Below are 24,087 nucleotides of genomic sequence, written 5' to 3' on the forward strand. Positions count from 1 at the left end.
TTATAAATATATGGCAGGTTACCATAGTCTAAAGCTTTTGGGTAAGCATTAATATTATATCAAATATATATGTTAAACTTATATTACTGTAAAATCAAAAAAGATTAACATTGATAATGTGTTCAAGTACAAAAATGAGAGAAAAAAGAAACTCAAATACTGTATTGCACATACAAGGGAAAAATAATAAAATAATATTTTATTTTTTTATTTCCTTTTTAAAATTTTTATTTTGAATATTTTCTCATGGTTACATGTTCTTTCCCTCTCCCCCAAACTCTCCCAGACCCCCATAGCCAATGCACAATTCCACAGGGTTTTACATGTATCATTGATTAAGACCTAATTCCATATTATTGACAGTTGGACTAAAGTTAATGTTTAGTGTCTACATCCCCAATCATATCCCCATCAGCCAATGTATTCAAGCAATTGTTTTTCTTCTGTGTTTCTACACCCACAGTTCGTCCTCTGAATGTGGATAGGTCTGTTGCTCGATTGTACCACAGTGTATCAGTCTCTGTGTATGGATCTGCTCCTTTCACTCTGCATCAATTCCTGGAGGTCATTCCAGTTCACATGGAATTCCTCCAGTTCCTTACTCCTTTGAGCACAATAGTATTCCACCACCAACAGATACCACAATTTGTTCAGCCATTCCCCAATCGAGGGACATTCCCTCATTTTCCGATTTTTTGCCACCACAAAGAGCGTGGCTATAAATATTTTTTTTACAAGTCTTTTTCCTTATTATCTCTGAGGTATAAACCAAGCAGTGCTATGGCTGGATCAAAAGGCAGATAGTCTTTTAAAGCCCTTTGGGCATAGTTTCGAATTGCCATCCAGAATGGTTGGATCAATTCACAACTCCACCAGCAATGTATTAATGTCCCAATGTTGCCACATCCCCTCCAACATTCACCACTTTCCTTTGCTGTTGTGTTAGATAATCTGCTAGGTGTGAGGTAGTACCTCAGAGTTGTTTTGATTTGTATTTCATTAATTATAAGAGATTTAGAGCCCTTTATTGTGTGTTTGTTGGTAGTTTTGATTTTTTTAACTGAAAATTGCCTATTCATGTCCCTTGCCCATTTATCAATTGGAGAATGGCCCAGATGGATTCACAAGTGAATTCTATCAAACATTCAAAGAACAACTAATCCCAATACTATACAAACTATTTGACATAATAAGCAAAGAAGGAGTTCTACCAAACTCCTTTTATGACACAGATATGGTACTGGCCCCAAAGCCAGATAGGCCAAAAACAGAAAGAAAACTACAGTCCAATCTCCTTAATGAACATAGATGCAAAAATCTTAATAGAATACTAGCAAAAAGACTCCAGCAAGTGATCACGAGGGTTATTCATTATGATCAAGTGGGATTTATATCAGGAATGCAAGGATGGTTCAATATTAGGAAAACCATTCACATACTTGACCATATCAACGAGCAAACCAACAAAAATCACATGATTATCTCAATAGATGCTGAAAAAGCCTTAGACAAAAATATGACACCCATTCCTACTGAAAACACTAGAAAGGATAGGAATAGAAGGGCCTTTCCTAAAAATAATAAACAGTATGTATCTAAAACCATCAACAAATATCTGCAACGAGGATATATTAGAAGCATTCCCAAAAAGATCAAGAGTGAAATGCCCTTTGTTACCAGAAATGCTAGCAGTAGCAATTAGAGAAGAAAAAAGAAATTGAAGGTATTAAAATAGGCATTGAGGAGACTAAGCTATCACTCTTTATAGATGATATGATGATCGACTTAAAAAATTTTAAGAGAAGAGAATATTTTAAAAATCAAAAATATATAGTTTAGAATCAGTGAAAGGTTTCTCACCCCAAAATGAGATCCATTCATTTTAAACTTTGCAGTGAACTACTGTGAGGGCAAATGGCTTTTACAAAATAGGAGATTTATAAAAACAAAACAGTAGTAGAGTAGATATGCACATTCCAGCAAAGTACCAAAACTCCCCAAAGTTACAATAACACATTTAAAGACAATAGCAAAGAGACCCATTATCATATAGGATTCACATGAGTTTTCTATATAACCACTTGCTATGATGTTTAAAAAAATGTATACTTGTCACAAATTCAACAGATGTAGGAAATCATTCAACCTTGGCTGAGATATATTTAACAAAATCTATTACTGCTTCCATCCAAATGTGGGGCAGAACTTAGGGAAAAAAAAAACACAAAGCCGATAAAAAATTTTTTTTGAGTCTAAATTATAACCAAGAATTTTAGATCCTCCTGATGGGAAAGTAAATTAAAGAGTTAAAATATCATGTATGCAGGAGCTCTTTTTGGCTTCCTGCAATATATATAAAAAGTTTGGGTAGGAACTTCTTTCTTCTTTATTATATATATATATATATACATATATATCAATATATAACATATTGATAGGTTTATTTATATGTATAAATATATACATATAAATAAACCTATCATCCATTCAGAAGTTACTAGGCATCCTAAAGTCAATTTTAAAGACCTCTTATAAAATTACAATTTAAATTCTTAAGTCATCATATTCTTCAAGGTTGTATACAATTGTAACCAGTTTTCATGGAGTCCATCCATTATCATATGTGACAATTAATTAAAGCAAAGTAAAAGAGAAGACTTGTATAAGCAACATGTGACCCTGATAGTTGAGATGATAAGTCCAAGATACAAAGACTTATGGGCTTTTTATAACTTAAGAAATTAGCAAATAAAATAATATAAGCAAATGACAAGTTACAAGCAATGCAGTCAAAAAAACCTTTTTATCAATTAGAAAAGTCTTGTTCACTATTAGGGAGGTCCAATAAAATAATTTACAGAACTTATCTAATAGCCCAAAACACAGTAGCTTAAAATGACCAGTGTAATAGAGATATTGATCAGATTAACATATGAACTTAAAACAACAAAATTAAATCATAAAACAAATAATTAGCAAAGTACAATAAGATACAGAGACTTTCAGAAAAACAGTGGAATCTGAGAAGGCTTAAAAATCCATCTCCGCTCTTTAAAAGTTAGGACAGGTCATGCTTGCAATTTTATTTTCTGTTTGGAAGAGTAAAAGTTAGGACCCACATGCTATCTCAGTTCCCTCCCCCACAGGCCAAGCATGGAGGCCAAGGTGGGGTAAGGACTGGAAAAAGCAGCAGGCCGAAAACCCAAGTGGAGGGTGGGGTTAAGAGTTAGAAGCTCTCCTCAGGTAAAAGCCTAATTAATGTCTAAGAGAAAACACACTCGGGCTTCCAAGGCAGGCACAGCAGCTAGTAAGGACTATTCCCAATGAAAAAGAAGTGGGGTTATATTTCCCAGGTCTCCAGAGATTGGCTCCAAGCAGCAGCTCCAGGCATCATTTTGAATTGGGAGCATTGGGAACAGGAGTTCCTGGTCCAGGGAGGGTAGGGTGGGCAGCCAACTATGGGAAGATCAGGAAGGTCAGGAACAGAAGGTAGGAATAAGCAGCTGGAGCTATCAGCAACAGTGTGGCTTTTCCCTTTAGGCCAAGAACTCCTGGAAAAGCTACTCAAAGGAAAGTAGCAGGGTGGCTGAGAAAAATGGGAAAAAGAGAAAAAAGAAACAAAAAAAAAATGGTAGAAGCAGGCCAGCAGCTCAAGATAGAGTTTGGAGTTCTCTGAGTTCTGCCTGTGGGGTCAGGGTGAAAAGTCATGGCAGGAGAATTGTGGCTTGCTAGGCTATCTGAAAAATTGAGAATTCATAAGCTAAACTTGTGGTTGCCAAAAATGTAAGAAGTAAAATGAATATAAAAAGATAACTTTAAAAATATTATGTTTTTTAAAAGAAAATAAAGTCATGTGCCAGGCTAGCTTAGGCTGTTGCCACCATGCTATTGGATCAGGAGCAAAAGAGAAAGAGCAAGTCCAGCCACTCAATTTTATCTTTCTGTCTACCTCAGTGATGGGCAAACTTTTTAAAGAAGGGGCCAAAGGAAAGGAAATGCTCATCTGTCAGTCTGTTTCTAAGGCAACTCTTTCCAAGTTTCATTGTATTGTATCCTACTCCTTGTATTCGTCATATTAGGAATAATGTTGTGTGGCTGGATAGAACATTTCAGGGGGCCGCATCTGGCCCACGGACTGTAGTTTGCCCATCACTGGTCTAAGTCATCATGTAACTGTCCACATCATCACGTAATGATAGGAAGCCAGTGGGCTCATGGAAAATGTAGTTTAAGGAGCCCAAAATTTCCAATAACACAACACTGAGATTTCAAAAGAGATAAATGAAATATGATTCTTGCTCTTAAAACATTCATAAGTTAATAGAAGATGTTGGGAGTTAAGGCTGTAATATAGTATCCTCTTAATTTAATTTTCAATGCCAAGATGAAATGAGATATTCATAAGTCATTTAACAAAGAACAAAGGAGGTTTGCTTTGCCCTAAAACAGCAAGAACATACAACAAGAACACAACAGTAGTTAGTTTTTTGGATGTAGCTCCATCCGCACCTATAAACTTGCCTGGTCAGTAGTAGGTCATCAGGGTATAGTGACTCCTATGGTCTCAGTCATCTATCAAATCTGAATAGTATAGACTCTTCACGATTGGGGTTTTTTAATATCTCTAGATGACGAGGAAGCCGGAGTCAATTAGGTCCTGGGAGAAGCTTTGTCCTATTACATACCACCCCATGGAGTCAAGGTCCTAAGGATGTTCCAGAATAGTGGTGTCAAACTCAAGCAGAAATATATCCCTGTAGGCTTCATAATGACTAAGAAAACCACAAATTTATTTTGTCTATGTTGTGCTATATTTTTATTTTGTTAAACATTCCCTCATTATACTTCTTTCTGGTTTGGGCTTTTTTTAATTTGAGTTTTTCTAATTATGAGTTTAACATTTCTGTTCTAAGAACATTCTATTCTTTAAATGTTTATAGGGCTTATAAGGTTTATAGAGACAGTCCTTCTAGCATGGGCCAGTACAAAAGGGGAAAAGGGAAACCGCCTTCCCACCTGAATGTGGAGAACGAAGAGAAAAGGGGGAACAGAGACAAACATCACTAAACAAAAATGTGAAGGAAAAACAAAGCCAATAATCCTAAGCCTTTCCTCTTCCATTCAGAAGGGCCAAATCTCATGGTGTTTTTTTTGCTTTTTGTTTTTGTTTTTTTTTTTTACTGGTTCATGATGTAGGTGATGTCGAATCTCTGTAATGAACTAATGCAAGATGGTGATGATAAATCAGAATAGTAACAAGAACATCAGAGCCACAGCATTGGTGATGACCCCTCTATTAGTCATAGATTTCTTCTCCTGATATGGGGTGATAATGATGAACAAGAGGGGCTTCAGGAATATCAGAATCATAGCAGAGGCACTTCTGGTATGGCTGTTAATTCTTTATCTTAAATCAGAGTCATCTGTAATAAAGGGACCTCTTCCCTTAACTCAGTATTCCCTGGAACACTTGCCCAAGCCTCACCTGTCCTGAGAGTTGCATTATCAGGAGGATGGTACAACATCTTTGCTCCCTTAGAGGCCTCTATGGAGGGGCTACTTCCTTCTTCCACAGTGGCTAAATAAGGATTTTCTCTCACCCTCATCTAGTGACTCAGAATTACCACAAAGTCAGTTAAGAATCTCCTTTCTTCCAGATATACACCTATATATATATAACAATAGTTTCATTTCTTCCATGCCATTAGAAAACAAGAGACCTCCCAGCAAAACCCTTTCTGAGAAGGAATTCCACAAATCATCCTAGAGGAAAGGAATTTCCTGTCAATTGAAATGGAACTGAGCTACTTCTCTAGTATGTATAGAGCCCTCTAAAAAAGCAAGGACCTTGAGACCAAGGCATCTCTGAATCAGGGAAGGAAGAACCTGAGGGTCTCAGCCAAAACTATGTCCACAAAGAGTGTATATTTATCAAGATAAATATTCATGAAGATTGGAACCAAGAAATCATTAGATGAGGACCCTTCTCCTTTCTAGGGTTGCATCAATTTGTCACAGACATAGCTTCTGGGATGTTGGATATCTGACCTGGACAGTCAGATGCATAAAGATGAAGCTCCTGATTAGCAGGGACAAAGCTTTTGCCCTGAGTTAAGGAAGTACCCAATCTGGGGATAGGGCCTCACTTGGATTAGAAATAACTTTCTTGCAAAGGTCTAATTTCTCAAATATATAAGGAACTAAGTCAAATTTACAAGAAATCAAGCCATTCCATAATTGACAAATGATCAAGGGATATGAATAGGCAGTTTTCAGATGAAGAAATAAAAAATATCAATAATCATATGAAAAAGTGTTCAAATCCCTTCTAATTAGAGAAATGTAAATCAAAAAAACTCTGAAGTACCACCTCACACCTAGAAGATTGTTGAAGGGGATGTGGCAAAATTGGGACACTAATGCATTGCTGATGGAGTTGTGAATTAATCCAATCATTCTGGAAGGCAACTTGGAATTATGCCTAAAGGACTTTAAAAGGATGCATACCCTTTGATCCAGCAATACTATTATTAGGTTTATACCCCCAAAGAGATAAAACATGGGGATGGACCTATTTGCACTTTTTGTGGTGGCAAAAAAATTGGAAAATGAGAGGATGCCCCTTGATTGGGGAATGGCTGAACAAATTGTTGTATATGGTGGTGATATAATACTATTATGCTCTAAGGAATGATGAACTGCTTGATTTCTATAAAAAATGGAAAGAACTGATGCAGAGTGAAATGAGCAGAACCTGGAGAACATTACACAAAGAAATGGAAACATTGTGGTACAATCAAATGTAATAGATTTTGCTACTAATAGCAATGCAATGATCCAGGACAATCCCAAGGAATGCCCACCACAGAGTGTTAATTGAAATTTGGGAAATGCCATCTAAAAGTATATATATATTTTCTATGGACACGTGGGAACTATCAAACTATATTTCCCGTGGTCCAACAGGTTTCTAGTTCCGGTTCTTTGGGTGTGGGGACACCTGCATCACCACTCAGAGGACAGTTTAAATGAGAGGAAATCCGAAAGTAAAGCTCTCTTTAGCTACCGGGCGCGGGAAGATACGAAAAGTTAAAATGCCTGAGGTAGGAGTTTTGAATTCTTACAAGCGCATGGTCTAATGATTTTATCCCTATCAGCATGGCTTTAATTAAAATACTAATTTATATAATTATATCAGCCTTTATCATTTTTAATCGTAACAAGAGAAAGAACTGTGGGAGTAGTAATGCAGAATAAAACATATGATTGCTTGTTTATATGGGTATATGATTTGGGATTTTTTAAAAAAGATTGCTTCATTACAAAAATGAATAATATGGAAATAGGTTGAATGATAATATATGTTTAACCTAGTGGAATTGCTTGTCAGCTCTGTTGGGGAAGGGAAGAAGGGAAGGAGAGAATATGAATCATGTAGCCATGGGAAAATATGTAAAAAAATTATATTAAAAAAAAAATAACTGTCTTACCTGGTATCACTATCCAAATGTCCAGATTGACACTGGATCCACTTCTTAACAAATGCTCTTTTTGTAATGCCTCAAACCTTGTTGTTTATCATATGATATTTCTAATGAGTGGTAACATGCCCCACATATAACTGGTTATAGTGGGAAACTTTGGCAAAATTCCTCCATTGGTTCTGACTCCAAAGGGAAGAGTTTTTGACTGTCTAGTCCTGTGTTCTCCCCAGGCTGCAGAACACTTAGGCACACACATGGCCACAGCCCAGAAACTCTCTGCCTAGCAGAATTCAGGTAGCTTTAGAGAAGTATGGCAGAAGCACAATTGGAGTCCTTCCCAGGTGAAAGAAAACCATTTCTGACTAGTTTTATCCATAATAAAGGAAAAAAACATATTGACAGTTGATAGCACTATACCACTCACCCTAGACCTACTCCCTTTAATACATTATATGTTGTCAGGTGCTATTTACCTTCCTTAGAAGTAACAGAATCCCATTGTAATGGGATCTAGAATAACAAAGTACTCAGCTTCCTTCATTTCCATTGCTACAGATGAAATACATTTACACCCCACCCACCACCACCACCCTGGGAACCTCTATTGTATGTTGTTAACTAAGATGAGGGTTTCCATTTGGCCTTACTCAAGGCAACATGCTTAGAAGTTGCTGAAAGGACCCTCAAGAAATCGAGCTCATAATATGCTTTCCTTTGCCCTCTGTAGTCTCCTCAGAATGATCCAAAGAAAGAAAAGATTTAGAGGATACCTCAAGCCTATGCCACAGAAAGGACTTCCCATACACAATCAGAAAGGGTCTTGTGACAAAGAGCCAGACAGTGTTCCCATCCAATCAGGCTTCCCCCTTCATTTATGCAGGGTTCTCTCCCCAACTCATCCACAATATGAGTCACAAAGGCCATCTCCTCTTGTCCTAGTTTGCTGAAACTATGCCAAATGTACTTTCTTGACAAAGCTTCTCTTTCCCCACTCCCCTTTCCTCTAGTCCTAGACCTACCTACCGTGTGTTGGCAGAGATGTGGATGTGGGGATGAAAGCTGCTTCAGGAAAAAATTGAGGTCATTTGGGTGGATGGGGAAAGCTTTGTCCTATCATAAATAAATATCTATACTAGAGGTATATCTTTTTTGCTAGTAATATAGAGCTAGAATGGGAATATGCTAAGGAATTTTCACACAATAGCAAAGCCTAGGAGTTATTCTGATTGCATTCTTTCCAAAAAATAATATAAATTAAATAAGCTTAAATTGGGGCAAGAAGGGAAGTAGTCTAGACCTGAGATTAATCAGAGTAGGGAACTCCCTGATATGGAAGCTTTCTTTAGAGATGAAGATTAGCAACCTGTGTAAATGCCTTGGTCAAACAATAGTATGCATAAAGTCAGTCATTTTCCCACTATAACACTTTACCTCTCAAGTCTAAAATACTCTCCCAAATTTCTAAAGACAAAATAGCATTGAAAAATAAAACACATTTGCTTTTCCATCTCGGGGTTAGATCTCCTAAGCATATATAAAAGAAGCTGAGTGACAGTGGGAAAGGGAAGATCTCAATGTGGTAGGGGGAGCAAGAAGTATTCCAACACTAGCTCTAGGATGAGTGTGATCTAGGGGAGAAGGTTCAGCCAGTGCTATTGAGGATAATCAGCACTTCAGAGTCAACTGGCAAAGCTAGGCCTCCGTTAGTATGGAGAAGATGGGAAGATGGGAAGGAACACAAGAGAATAATATCAGCTGATGCTGATAAAGGAGCAGACAATGACATAGTTTTTTGTTTGTTTTTTTTTCCTGCTCTCAAGGAGCTTGGATTTTTTTTAATTAATTTTTTTATTTTTAGAAAAATTTTCCATGGTTACATAATTCATGTTTTTACTTTACCCTTCACCCCCTCAAACTCCCTCCCCCCACAGCTAACTCAGATTTCCATTGGTTTTAACATGTGTGGTTAGTCAAGACTTATTTACATATTATTGATATAGCTGCATTGGTGTGGTCCTTTCGGGTCTACATCTCCAATCATGTCCGCATCAACCCAAGTGTTCAAGCAGTTGTTTTTCTTCTGTGTTTCCACTCCTGTAGTTCTTCCTCTGAATGTGGGTAGCGCTCTTTTCCATAAATCCCTCAGAATTGTCTTGGGTCATTGCATTGCTTTTTTGTTACTTTCTGAGGAAGTTTTACTGATGTGAATTAATTGCCAAAATAAGGATTCCAAAGATCCTGGAACTCACATTGGCTAGCAAACACCTGATCTCCTTCCATTGTCTACAGCTTTAGACAGGATTATGGAGAGGCATCATGAGGAAAGAGCAGCAGAAGGATAATTCTGACGTTTAATTCTATTGGCAAATAGTAGCCCAGCATGGAAGGAAGAAGGAAAAGGGTCTAGACCCATGATTTCATTGGTACAAAGAACTTCTGGTGAGGAAACTCCTTTAAACAATGCAGAATGGCACTTACTCAGGCACTTAGTTGTCCAGAAGACTGAAAAACTGACTAATTTACTCAGTTACATATTATGTGTATGTATTATGGGGGGACTGGTACACAGGCCTTTCTGGCTGTGAGACCGACTCTCCATCTATTACAACAAAAATAGAATGACAGAAGTAGTAGAATGTTTGTTAGCATTCCCTTACCCTTTTTTTCCCTTTAAGTCCCTTGTTTCTTCCATACTCCTCAAAAATCCTTTGATGCCTATCTTTGTACCCTTTGGAGGCCACAATTAGTGACTTCCCACTTATTATTACCTTTATAGATCCATAACTTGGGAATAAAACTTGAAAGATGGATTCCCTGAGTGTTCCCAGAAAGATACCTGGAAATAAATGCCATGGTAGCAAAACAGAATAGAAAAGATTAACTGCATCAAAATGCCACACTACTAGCAACTGAATTCTCTGGTGCCAATCTGCTTGAACTGGAATGGGAACTGTCTCCTTTGAAAAAATGAAGGTTCCTGCTGCACAGGAGTGAAGTGATGTGTTATGTTCATTTGTTTTTCTAGTACATTCTCTAAACAGTGTATTAAAAGCTTCTTGGCTATCCTTCAGGACCTTATTTGGCTAGGTGGTCAATCTTTGGTTCCATCAATGCAATTTCAGTTGGACTTATTTATGGGAACATTGCCTTTGCTTGTCAGAAACAAGGATTTTCTCAAGAGAAACTTTTACACTCTTCACTTAACCTTTCTTTATTTTTCATTTGGCAATGGCCATATTTCCCAATTTCTAATCACATTAGTATCTTGGGAGTACATTTACAAAATACATCTTCACAGTAGTCTGACTGCCTAAAATTTAAGGAAATCACGTTTTAAAAAAATATCATTTTCTAAGTATATAATTTTCAATTCTAAATGAATATCTTTAAATACTCTGAATACCCATTATTCTATTAAGTAAGTACACTTGGATAACATAAAGTAAACTTCTAAGGGCTTTTATTAGGCAAGATATAGCTGTCATTTGAGGCAGAAGGGTTAAGTGATATGTTTACATGTTCATTTTTTAGAAAATTGAATCTATCATGTTTTGGAATGCATGCTTCTCCTCTGAAATCCATCCTATCAACATTTATTGCCTAATTCTGGACATGGTGGTTATTGTCTACTGGTCTCCAAATCATTCTTCCACCTTTCTTGTGAAGTTTACAATTGGCTCACTGTCTTTGTTACCAACATCTTTCCTTATACTATGGTTCTCCCTCCAATACCCTAACCTTCCTCTTCCTCAATTTACTTATTTCCTATGTCCTTAGTAGAATATTCCTCACCAAAGGCAAAGATGATCACATACTAGATCTTATCATCACCCATGAGGATTCTCCTTCCATGATTCCAAAGTCCAATGTTCCTTAGATTGGAAGCTCCTTGAGGGCAGGGACTATCTTCTGTCTTTCTTTGTGCTGAGAATAGCGCTCGTCACCTAGTAGGGACTTAATACTTATTGACTGACTCATCATAATCTCTTATTTCATCTATCCTGTGCCTTACTCCACCTAAATATATTCTTAATTTTCATCATGATCTCCAAATGCTCCATCAATCTATGCTTTCTCATCCCATTATTTCTCTTCTGCTGTCATTATTCTCCCTTTCCAATTTCAACTCTATTGTTAAAATGAACTCTTGTCTCTTTATCTTATCACTTATTTCAATCCTGCATCCCTTTTATCCAATCAGCTGAAAAACCTTGCCATTTCTACCTTGACTCTGTCCTCTTCTCGATACTCACAAAGTTGCCACCTTAGTTCAGGCTCTCATCACTCTTAGTTAGTAGCCTGACTGTACAAAGAGAATAGAATCAGAAAAAAAGACGAAAAATATCATATATTGGTAACCAGTCATTTCTTGTCAGATAAAATATAATCAGTTCCAATTTTGTGATTTTATTTAGTGCTTATCAAGTCTAATGTAACTTTACTCTTCTTAAAAGATTCATGATATATAGACAAGAGGTTTCCATATGGTCTAAAAGACTTGATCTCTCTCATTTATTGCTTCCTAATTATATTTTTTTAAGTAAACTTTTGTCTTTTTTTTTTAATTCAAAGATTTATTTTCCCAATTATACATAACAAAATTTCGGCATACGCTTTCTGAAATTGTAAGATCCAAATTGTCTCCCTCCTTCCTTTCCCTCTCCACTCTCAGAGATAGTAAGCAATTTGATCTGGATTATACATGTATTATCAGGCAAAACATACTTCCATATTGGTCACTTTTGTAAGAGCACACTCATAATATTGAAATCCCCCTCCAAAAAAAACCTGTAAATAAATTAAAATGAAAAATAGTATGCTTTGATCTGCATTCTGACTCCAATAGTTCTTTCTCTGGAGGTAGATAATATTCTTTGTCATAAATACTTCAGAATTGTCCCAGATCACCGTATTGCTAAGAGTAGCTAAGTTTTTCATAGTTAATCATCATACAAGATTGTAGTTACTATGTACAATGTTCTCCCAGTTCTGCTTATTTCATTCTGCAGCAGTTCATGTAGATCTTTCCAATTTTTTTCTGAAATCATCCTGCTTGTAATTTCTTATAGCACAATAATATTCTAGCACCAACATATACCACAAGTTGTTCAGCTATTCCTCAATTTCCATCTCTTTGTCACCACAAAAAGAGCTGTTATATTTTTGTTAGTGTTATTACAGGATCAAAGGGTATGCAGTTTTATAGCCCTTTGGACATGGTTCCAAATTGCCCTCAAAAATGGTTGGATCATTTCATAAGTTCACCAACAATGCATTAGTGTCCCAGTATTGCTATATCTCCTCCCTCATTTATCATTTTCCTTTACTATCATATCTGCCAATCTGGTAGGTGTGAGATGGACTAATGGCATTTTCAAATATATTTTTTGCAACTCTCCCCATTCAGACCTTTACACTGAAGCTTCCAAGTGCCAAAGTGTATGTTAATTTAATTTTTAGGGTTTTATAAAGTTCTTCATAGAATCTCTCTATTTTCTGAAATAGTTCTTGTGGCATATCAGCTAGTTATTTTCATGGGGGTCTTTTGGCAAATGTTTATGACAAGCAATGTAATATGAAATGCCCAAGTGTCCCATGAAATATTTCTTGCTGTTTCTGGATGCACAATAAAACCAACTCCTCTCCAAGGAAAATCTGTAAGCCACCTTCTACTTAGCTGCAACTTCCTTCTGTCTTTAGATTTTAGTAATAGAATGTAAAGGTTGATATGGCAAGTAGTATTTCTATCTATGAGTCCTACAAGTGATTATAATTTTATATATTTCCTTGTTTCATGGGTTACTACAACCAAATAATTCATTATTGATTGCCTGAATGAAGCTAAGCTTCTCATTCTTGGGACTATATTTTTAAAAAAAGGCAAATATGGTATCATGATGAAACCTCAACAAAAGTCTTACCCTGATGCTATGTTGTAGTATAAAGGTAACCCTAGCTTCCTGAAGGTTATGTTGATGTAACATGAACTCTGACATGTTCTATGACATCTGAATATGAAATATAATTTTATTTTTAAGATATAAACAAGCTAATAATGTTAAATAACACTCTAATAAAAATTATTTTAAATGAGCATTGTCTTTTTATCGACATGTCCCTAAAAGTAAAAGCCTAGTATTCATGTTTTTCTGAAAATATACTTCTCTACTGGCTGGAATTTTGAATCCCTAAAACTTTTAAATGTTTTAAACATTTAAACAGCATATATTGATGCTGTTTTAAACATTTAAACAGCATATATTGATGCTGTTAATTTTCTACTCAGCTGTTCTGTGCTATCAAATAAACATCAGCTCAAAGACACTGATAGCCAAAGTTAAACAGCAATGCAGTAGAATACCACATGTATTTGAATGAGAAGCTAGATAGCTGGCAGACCTTAAATCTGTTATAGATGAGTGTTGTTTATGAATTTCTACATAAATATAAGTAAATGAATAACATTGACTCTTTCATCAACCTCTGGTGTGCACAAATATCTACTTAGCTTAGTTAGCAATGTTTTGTTTTGTCTTGTTTTTTAAACAGACTAACACCATTAGGTTCTCATAAATAAGTTACAAGGAGATATGAGTCTAGTGCTAGCCTTGACATAAGGAAAACCTGAGTTCCAGCTTCAGACACTGTCTGGTTATGTTACCATGGGCAGATCACATAATTTCCCTGATTCTCAATTTCCTCCTTTAGGAAGACACAATTAATATTCAAAGTGATTACATGGTAGTTGTTATAGGCCTAAGTAACCAAAGGAAACCATATGAAATAGAATTAACCTCAAGCCCCTAATTTTTTCATGCCTCAGGGCTATGGTCTATGATACTATCAGTGTGTTAACTCCCTTTAATGGTACAGATTACCATTTATTTCTGCAGAATCATTCCACTTAATTTGTCAGTCTTCTCCATGAAACCATCCACTCTAACCATCCAATGTGCCAGGAGACTTTCTCTGGCCCTTCTATGGGGATGCCAATGGAATATGTGTTGTTCACCTGTTATCCTGTGCCCTCATTACACGATTAGCCACTTCATTTCTTGTTAGCTGTTTCTTTAATGAAATTCCTTATGACATATACAATCTTCAATGGTATTGTAACACCCACTCCCAATATGTGCCTCTCTGTGATCCTTTATTAGGACATGCGTTTTTAATTCTTTCAAAGTGTGTGTACCTACTTCTTTTCAGAGTATGATTAGTTTTCAATTAGTTCAAAGAGTTGAAGAAATCTAATTAATTTGAGTATTAATAACTTGGGTTTATGTAAGCTCACGGTTGTCTCACTAACTAGTCTCACTAATAATACAATAGTTTACTCAAATTCCCTTCCAACAATTTTGTCTATGTCAAATGCTACTCACATTGATCACTTAAGAGTGTTTAATCTTAATTGTGGGTTAATTCAAAGCAAATTAGTTTTCATAATGACAAAAGAAAATGCCTTAGTCCTTTTTTGCTTGAATAGAAAGGAAAAATCTACATCCATGATGGTGAACCTCTGGCACATGTGCCAAAAATGGTACACAGAGACCTCTCTGTGGACACCTAGCCCTGCCCCACCCCTCCCAACACAGGGAGCGGGGCATTGGGTCTCTGTGCCACCTCCCTGCCTAGGTGTTCCCCACCTTCCCCACTGGGCTTAGGCAGCAGTCCCCTCACTCTGCCCGTCCCTGAGGGTAGCTGGGTGCAGGAACCTGAGTCTCTGTGGCAGCAAAATGTGGGTGCCCCACACCCTCATACAACCTAGCCAACCTCACCAATTCAGGGAGGTGGGGCATGGGTACGGGGTCCCTAAAAGGTTCCAAAAGGTTCTCCATCACTGACCTACATCAATACTCTGCAATTTGATGGATTCAAGATGAATTTCAAACCTGTATCTTTTATCATGGAATTATAGAATTTTAGTGCTAGGGGCATACCTTGAGATAATTAAGTACAGCCCCTTCAATCCTTAAATGAAAAAAAAATGAGGCACTAAGAAGTTGTGACCAGTCCAAGACCACACAAATAATCAACAAGGGCACATAAGTTAGGTCAAAATATCATCATGATGAGATACACAATCATGAAATATGCACTGAATCTAGAGACAATGGGCTGGAATGGCCTCCAACCCGCCATTTCTTGTCTCCAGGTGTATTTCCTCTTCTATGAAAAGATGAGGCTAATCTAGAATAGAGATTTACTAAAGTCCCTTCTAATGTTGTGATGGTAGACATCATCTTTGTCTTCCAGGCACTTAGCTAAGGTGAGGCTTATATTTTTTAAAAGAACATAAAATTGCACAGGTTAAGTACAAAATAAATGGTATGGACAATAAGTGCTATAGGAATTCAAGGAGGATGTTATTTCTGAGGGACAGGGAGTGATCCTCAGAGAAAATCAGGTAATTAATGACCATTTTAAAAAATACATCTATTATGTCAATAGGTACTGTGATTAGTACTAGGGACATAAAGACAAAAGTGAAAGGCTCTAGTCTCAAAAGAACTTTCATTCTAACAAAGGAAACAACACATACCTTTATAATTATATAAAATATATGAAAAATGAATACAAAGTAGTTTGGGGATAGAGATACTAGCAGCTGGGAAGATCTGGCTTCATGTGGAAGGTAGTGCTTTAAGCTGAATTGTGAAGGAAACCAGAGATTCCAAGAGATGCAGATGAGATGAAAGTATATACTTCGCATGGAGAACAAGCAAGGAGAAAGACAGAAATGGGAAATGGAGCATCATGTGTGAAAATAGCAAGTGGGCCAATATGGATGGACTGGAAAGTTAGAGGGTGTGAGTGGGGAGAAATATACAAGGCTGGAAAAGAACCAGGTTTTGAAGAACATAAAATTTCCAATAGTAGCTTATATTCCAGCTCTAAATCTATAATCATATGAAGAGCTATGATGGCATAAATGATTCATATTTCTAAGATACTTTGAGGTTTCCAAAACGACATGCTTAATAGACCATTTAAATAGTTCAATGAGAACACAAAAGGAGTGACGTATGGGAGAGATATTCTAACTCTTTGACAGCATGACACCATGGCAAAGATGCTGGATTCAGACTCGGAGAATCTGAATTTGAATCTCAGCTTTGTCTCTTACAAACTGTATCCTTGAATAAATCACTTTTCCTTTCTTACCCTCAGTTTTTTTCATCTGTAAGATGAGGATAAACAAGATGACCTACTGAAGTTCTTTCAAGTTCTAATCTATGACTTTATAAGTATTCAAGGATGACTTCAAAATTTTGATTCTAGGTTTCTATCAAATAAAAATGAGGTAGACTAAAGGAAATATAGTTCTATTAATGTCAATAGTATCAATATTCATTCATTCAAGAAATATCTATTGATGACCCAATGTAGTATGTAAGGTACTGTGCTGGCACTGCATGAAATATAAAGACTGTATATGAACTGAAGATTTTACAGAGTAACCGTATTCATTTCTGTCTTTGATGGTTTTCCAATACAGTTCATAACTGCTTTGGTAAATAATATATGTTGATGGGATATAAAAGAACAATTAAACTGATTATATTTGGAATGATCAATGATTAATCTTTTATTTTCTAGAAGTTAAGTGAATTAGTCCCTATACTAATTTTCTCTGTTGAAAATTCTATAGTAATATAAATTGCTTTACTATAATATTGTTAGATTGGAAATAACTAGCATATTGAGATCAGGTCCTGTATTCAGGCTCCCTAGCCCATTTTTGCTAAATCAATTGGAATAATGTCACAGAAAGTACAATCTCTATCTGATATTTTTGCACTTGTCAGACTTTGCTATTTGAGCAAGTAATAAAACAAAGTAAATTATTTAAATTCAATTATTTGTGGAAATACTATTCACAAAAGGAAATTGTTTTATCTAGAAAATGGTTTGCAGTTAAGAATATTGCTATTTAATGAGCTTAAAGAAGGACATATATATATGTTCATTTCTGCCAAATACAAAATGTGAAAACTCAAAGAAAATCTTTTTCATGAATTGATTTAGTAGGATTGGCACATGACCTACAGATAACCCAGGTAGAGAATAAGAAGCTTAGCATATTTGTAATATTTATAACTACTCTGTTCATGATTGTACTTTAGGTAGAATTTAACCAGATGATAAATATACAATTTATCTAGAAACTCAATTGAAAATAAAATTCTACAAAAGAACTATAAAATTTGTAAAAGTACTTAAGTAAGCAAAAGCAAAACCTCAATTGTTCACTTATTAATTATACATTCTAAGTAAATAAAATTTGTCATTACACATGAAAATAATAAAATCTGTGTAAAATTATGACAACAGTGGAAATATAAATGCATTCGTTCTTCAAATAAAACTACAAAAAAGGTGTATATACATGGATAATCAGTGTGGTTAATCAATTTCATTCATTTGTTTAATCATTAGTTATAGAATTATGTTTTAAAGAGTCTAAGTTGTAATTTAATAATAATAGCACAAAGTAATTAAAGTCAATGTACTTTATGGTTCATAACATAATTAGCTTATATCAAGCAATCACTAGATAATTATCAAAGAAACAGAATTTAGTATCATTATTCTTTCAAAAAGACCCCTATTTTGGGGGGGATTTCAAGTGATAGTGACTTTTAAACATTCTACCTAAGGATATAAGTTAAAAAAGAATGAGACAAAGTTATATATTTATTTTGAAAACTTATACAGGCAAAAATGAAGGTAGATCTTTTTAACAAATTCATGGTTTCTTATGAAAATTCAGCAAAAGTTTTAAATACTCATTTTAAGACAGAATTATTTAGCACACTCAATTTTATAAATAAGATGAGTATAATTTTATAGTTCCTTTGCTAAAAAAACAAAGATTTGAAAAGGTAGTAGAGACACAAAACTACCATGTTTTGGGAACCACCACCATTCAAAAAAGCATTAAAAATGCATGAGTTAGAGAGATCTTAGGCTCACCCCTGAGCCTAATGAAACTAAATTCAGAACATGTGTGAGCTCTAGAGGCAGAACATAATAGAACTAAACAACCTATTCAGGGTAAGTGCTAGAGAAGGGAAGAAAATTTTGGAGACTTGGCGAGTTATTATAAATGACAACCCTTGAAGATCTTTTTTAACTTTGTCTATCCAAGACTTAAATCTAAATTGCTCAGAGTCATTTTTAGTCCTTTTTACCTGTTTTCCCCTCCCCTTACTATATTTTCTCTCATTCATAGTATCTTTAGTATATCACTCTTCTCCCTAATTCTTTTAAATCTTTCATAACAAGTAGCATTCATATAGCATTTTAAAATTTGCAGATCATTTCACATAAGTTAACATTTTATCTTTACAATGACCCTATGATGTAGCTGTTATTAATACCCACTGCACCACTTACCTGCAGGTGCTCTGTAGTCAGAAAGAACACTTTACATATTTGTTTTTATTCAAATATATTTGACTGAACTCTTAATTATCTGTGTTAATAGAAGGAAGCAGTGGTATAAATAAGCTAGAACATTTAGAAAAAAAAGCAGAAATCATTTATCTTCAACTTTAAAATGCTTTTTGATTTCCCCCTCAATTTCATTTCTCAATTATATATTTTTTTAAAAACTGATGTTAAAATGCATTTATATCCCCTTAAGTACATACTAGCTCAACAGCCCTGGGAGGTAATTCAGAAGAATGTTATCACAAAGATGGCAAAGGGGAAGCTTACAAAAAAAGGTAATTTGCCTATAAGTAATAAAGGGTTAACTAACCCTGCAATTGATAAAGGAAAGACATCTGTTAATTTCCTTGTCCATAAAATCAGTAAGAACATGAATCAAAAAAGATGCTGATAATTAAGTCTAACTGAACTAAAACTCCTTTAAAAGTTAGATTAGTCAGAAACATCAAGTGTTTTTAGTAATACATGATTTTAGTGGTTATATGTTCTTTGTAATATTTCTGGAGTTTTTCCTGACTTTCATTGTAATGAATAAAGTAATTGTGAAGTCTGGATTTGGGGAGAAAATAAAGGGGGAAAAACATCTTTTAAATACTTGGTCTAATTTTTTTGAGTGATGATTTATTCAATTTTGCGTTTAGTGGGGTTGGATAATGAAAAAAGGAATCCTGAACTGTTAGGAGGACTCCCCTGTTTTTGGAGGTAGGGATGCTTTTTATCCCTTCTGGAAAAGGAATGCCTGAGGGGCTGAGGGACTTACAGAGATCATTAGATAGGGAAAAATTCAAGAAGTAGATTAGGAAAGGATAAATTTGGGAAAGAGGAACTTCTTTCTTGGTGGCAAGGGCAAATTGGGAATATTATTTGATATGATTTGATTCTGGGTAAGTAATTTAACCTCTTAGTGCCTTAGAGAAGAGACCTGCAATGAATTTAAGTGGCAGGGCACTAGCTGACCCAAATTAGTAGAGGAGAGGAATTTCCTTATCAGGAGCTCCCTAAAACCAATGAAATAACAGGTCAGGAATTTAAAAAAAAAAGGGGGGGGGGGAGCCAGGCCTAGAGACAGGAGGTTTTAGGTTCAAATTTGGCCTCAGGCACTTCCCAGCTGTGTGACCCTGGGCAAGTCACTTAACCCCCATTGTCTAGCCCTTACCACTCTTCTGCCTTGGAACCAATACAGAGTATTGATTCTAAGATGGAAGGTAAAGGTTTTAAAAATAATAATAATTTTAAAAAGTAAATTCTTATCTAAACATCCTGTTTCTATTCTTGGCACTGTCCCAATATATTTACTCATCTATTTTTCTATCAATAGTGGCTCATACTAATCTGAAATGGAAAGACTACTACTAGAGCATAAAGTTCTATTCTATTAATATTGCAAATTACTAACAATTTGGATGAAGTTCCACTACGAAAATGCTGCCTGGGGGGAAATTTGATTAATTTTTGACTAAAATGATCTTCAATCTTGAAATGAATGTCCTTTATTTTTCCAAATGTGTAGGTATAGGTCTATATGTGTATACACATACACAAAGGTATACACATATGCACTGTATACATACACACATATATTTATATATACATACACACACATTTCCCCCCCCTAGACTTCTTTATCTCCTAAATTCTAATAAAGCTTCTTTTAAAACGTTAATTTTGTTCAGGTACTCCTTCAAAATCTATCTTGCCAGCATCAGAATTGGCACTGTAAGGAAACAGACTCTTGGCAGATGAAATCAAATCTAAGTATTACATAAAGTATTTGCTTCCAAGTAATTTTAAACCTATCTACTAATGCTTCCAATTTTTTCCTGCCAGATTTTTCAAAACTTGTCTTGAAATTCTGGAGAAGTCTTTGTCCAAGGTATTTTATAGGGCTTAATAATTTGTAGTTATTCTGTCTTAAATTATTAGCAATAGGTAGAGCTGTGACTTGTTACCGTATGAGAAATTATCTCCTAAAGATAACAGAGATTCCCTAATTATGTTTCCATTTTTTAAGTGAAAGTAACCAATGGAATAGATGTTGTTCTAACTCTGAAATTCTATGAGCTTAAGATTCAATGATTATTTGGGCCATAAATATATATTTCAATATACTTCAATATACTTTCCAAATCACTATTATTCTTCTGGCACTTTGGAGGGGAGCTTGGTTCACCCATAAAAATGAGGTTTCTAATACTTTGAAAATCATTTTTGCACAATGAAGAATGAAGCAGGTTAATGTGCAATACTTCCAGTCATCAGTGCCTCTCAGCAAGTTAAAATATTATATTTCCTCTAACCTCTCCAAGAATTTGGCTTTGTTTCTGAAATCTACATTTCTAACTAAAAGTGTTGAAAACAATTTTGTTTTCTTTGAGATCATTTAGTAACAAAGATTCCTAGGTTAAATAAGTCCTTTTACATTTTAAACCAGGTATATAAAGTCTAATACAGAGCTTTCACACTTTCACAGGTCTTGTGTAAAGGTTCCCTTCTTACTCAAAGTACCAGGTTAGAATTTAACTATTCGGTTTTTAATACTCAATAAAACCAACTCTCAAAACTCACCTCACTAATGAAAGATAGTTATCAAATCAAAATGCCAAAACAAGTGGAACACTCCCTTAAATGCAAATCAGAAAAACTTCGAGCCAGTAGTTTAAATTAGTAGACCTTAATTTTGCTTCTCATACTAATGGGTGAATTTTTTTTTTTTTTTGGAAAATTGGATCATCTCTGAATCATCTTTCCTTTAATTATGGAGCTAGGCATCACGAGGACTTAGAAAAATCTTCAGTACTTTTGGTAACATCCATCCTTTCATTTATTGTGTACAGCAGAAGAAAGAAATGGGAGAAAAGGAGTAAACTCTTTCTGGTAGTGGTAGTCGCAGGGGAACTACAAAGCCCCATCAGTTCTCAAACTAAGGACCCTGAATTTTAGTAACATCCTCCGGTACTTCTCTGACTGACAAGTCCCCCAAATGCCAACTCCTCTATTCGAATTCAAGCTCTTAAGAGATTTAAGGATCTTTTTATTCTTTGTATTGACTAGCATAGTAAGCACTTAATAAATGCTTGTTGATTTATTGATTTTTCATTAAGGCAGCAGTGGAAAAGGCCTATATTTTGTATTTTAAAGACATATCCTTAGACTGTTTCATTCTTTATATCCTAGCACAGTATGAGGTAGAGTAAGCACCAAATATGAGTTTATTGATTGATTTTTCAATTAAGCAGGAAAAGTTTCTAGGGAAAGGAAGTTCAGTAGATTTCGTTTGACTTTTTCTAGTATTTTAAAAAAGCCTCCTTGCATCCCGCCCCTACTAGAGCAGCCCCCTACCAGCGGGTTGCCGGACTCTCTCAGGCTTACCAGACCAGGAATCGGGGCCTCTTAGCCCACCGGCACTCGGGATAGCTCCTGGGAACCCTCTTGTGAGTCAGTCCCGGGCCGGCGCTACGCCTGGCTCGAGGACTGGGGAGCTGCTAGGAGGCGGGGAAGTGCACAGCAGCAGCTTCGGCTGCCGGGCTTCAACCAGGACGAAAGAAAAGTTAACTTTGCGGCGAAGCGCTGGTTTCTTGGCCGCGAGCTGCCGCTGCCTCTTCCAGGCGCGGGACTGCCAACGGGCCGAGGGGGAGGGAGCCAGGTCCGAGGTGCAGTCCTCGGAATCCCGGGAGCTCACAAAGCTCTGGGTAGAAAGCCCGCGAGCCACGGCAGTAGCTTCATCCTTGCGCAGCAAGAGCCGAGTCTACCGACTCACAGCCTCCCGGGCCACAGACCCCCTCCCTATGCCTAAGGCACGCAGGGCCAGAGCTGGTCCCCGCCCTCGGCTGCAGGCATCCAGGTGGCCCTCCCGCCCTCTGGGGGCCGTGCCTACCTTGGGGTTGGTTAACAGCTGGTGCTCGTCGCGGTGCAACAGCGCCCGAGAGTGGGATTCGGAGTTGTTGACATAGACTTGGACACAGGGGTACTGCGAGGTGCCGCGGCAGTCGGCGCCACAGGTGAAGGTGCACTCGAACACCTCGGCAATTTGCTGCACCGACAGCACCGTGCAATTGGCCGCCTTCGCTTGCAGGTCCTGCAGGGCGGGACTGAGCCAGCAGAAGCCGAAGATGAAGAGAGACACGATGCCCGAGATGATGAGGAACAAGCCCAGCCGGATGCTTTTGTCCTCCGCTTCCGTGTACTCGTAAGCCACCCTGATCTTCGCCATCGCCCCCGACGCCCAGGGAGCTTGAGAGCCTTCCTCCTCCTCCTCCTCCCCCTCCCCTCCCCCTCCCCTTCTCCCGAGCAGCCCGACAGCCTCCGGCGGGAGGAGCCGCCACCACGAGACAGGAGGGGAGTGGGAGGTGAGGGGGAAGAGAAAGAACAAAGGGAGCTAGCCGGGCTCCTGCCAGCGGGATCGCCCGCCGCCCGCGGGGGAGCGAGCCCGGCCGGCCGAGCCCCCGCGTGGGAGCCCCCTGCGCTCCGTACCGCTCCGAGGCCAGACTGGAGGAGCTGGAGGCGGCCGCGCAGCTCGGCGCGCGCCCTGCACTCCCTGCCCCTCCTCTCTCCCCCGCCCCTCGCGGGGTGTTGCCCATTCCTCCGGAGCGGTTCCCAGATTCTCCCCGGCCCCTCCCAGCCGAGATCGAGACTGCCCCGGGGGGGGGGGGAGGGGACTGGGGGCTGAGGCTGAGGCAACAGGGAGACCCCACATTGGAAGCGCTCGCGCTTTCCATCCTCAGTGCCTCCCTAAGCAGAGGCTGAGGTAGAAAGGGTAGGGAAAAAGGAGCATCCCCCACCCAGTAGTTTTTGACCCTCCCTCCTCAGTCCCTGGAAGCGCCAATGAGTACTTTTTAATAATGTCCAAGGAGTCAGGATAAAGGGGAAAGGCTGGAATTCCCCGGGCTCAGGCGAACAGAAGGGACAAGGCCCCAGCGGGGGAAAAGAGGCAAAGACCCCCCTACCCCTCCTTTCTCTCCCCTCAGCAGAGACGGAGAGATTGGGGGAAATGGAGGTAGGGGCTGACCAGTTCAGGGAAAAGACCCCTCAGCGCCTCCACACACTTCGGGGAGAGAGACCAGGCGACTATGAAAGCGCACCTGGAGCCATCCAATCCCGAGCCAGCCAATGGGGCCCTCCCCCCGCCTCCGCCTCCGCCTCCGCCTCCGCC

General features: G+C 37.6%; 1 protein-coding gene across 1 annotated transcript in view; it reads right to left on the bottom strand.

Moving 5' to 3' along the window:
- Positions 1-23,148, bottom strand: part of KCNMB4 (potassium calcium-activated channel subfamily M regulatory beta subunit 4) — a 126,591-nt gene extending 103,443 nt beyond the window's left edge. Inside the window, exon 1 of the mRNA XM_044677504.1 lies at positions 22,813-23,148. Coding sequence (XP_044533439.1) covers positions 22,813-23,148 — 336 coding nt within the window. The remainder of the gene's footprint in view (positions 1-22,812) is intronic.
- Between the last annotated feature and the right edge of the window lie 939 nt (positions 23,149-24,087).

This window comes from Gracilinanus agilis, chromosome 5 (assembly GCF_016433145.1).
Source record: "Gracilinanus agilis isolate LMUSP501 chromosome 5, AgileGrace, whole genome shotgun sequence".
Lineage (NCBI taxonomy): Eukaryota > Metazoa > Chordata > Mammalia > Didelphimorphia > Didelphidae > Gracilinanus > Gracilinanus agilis.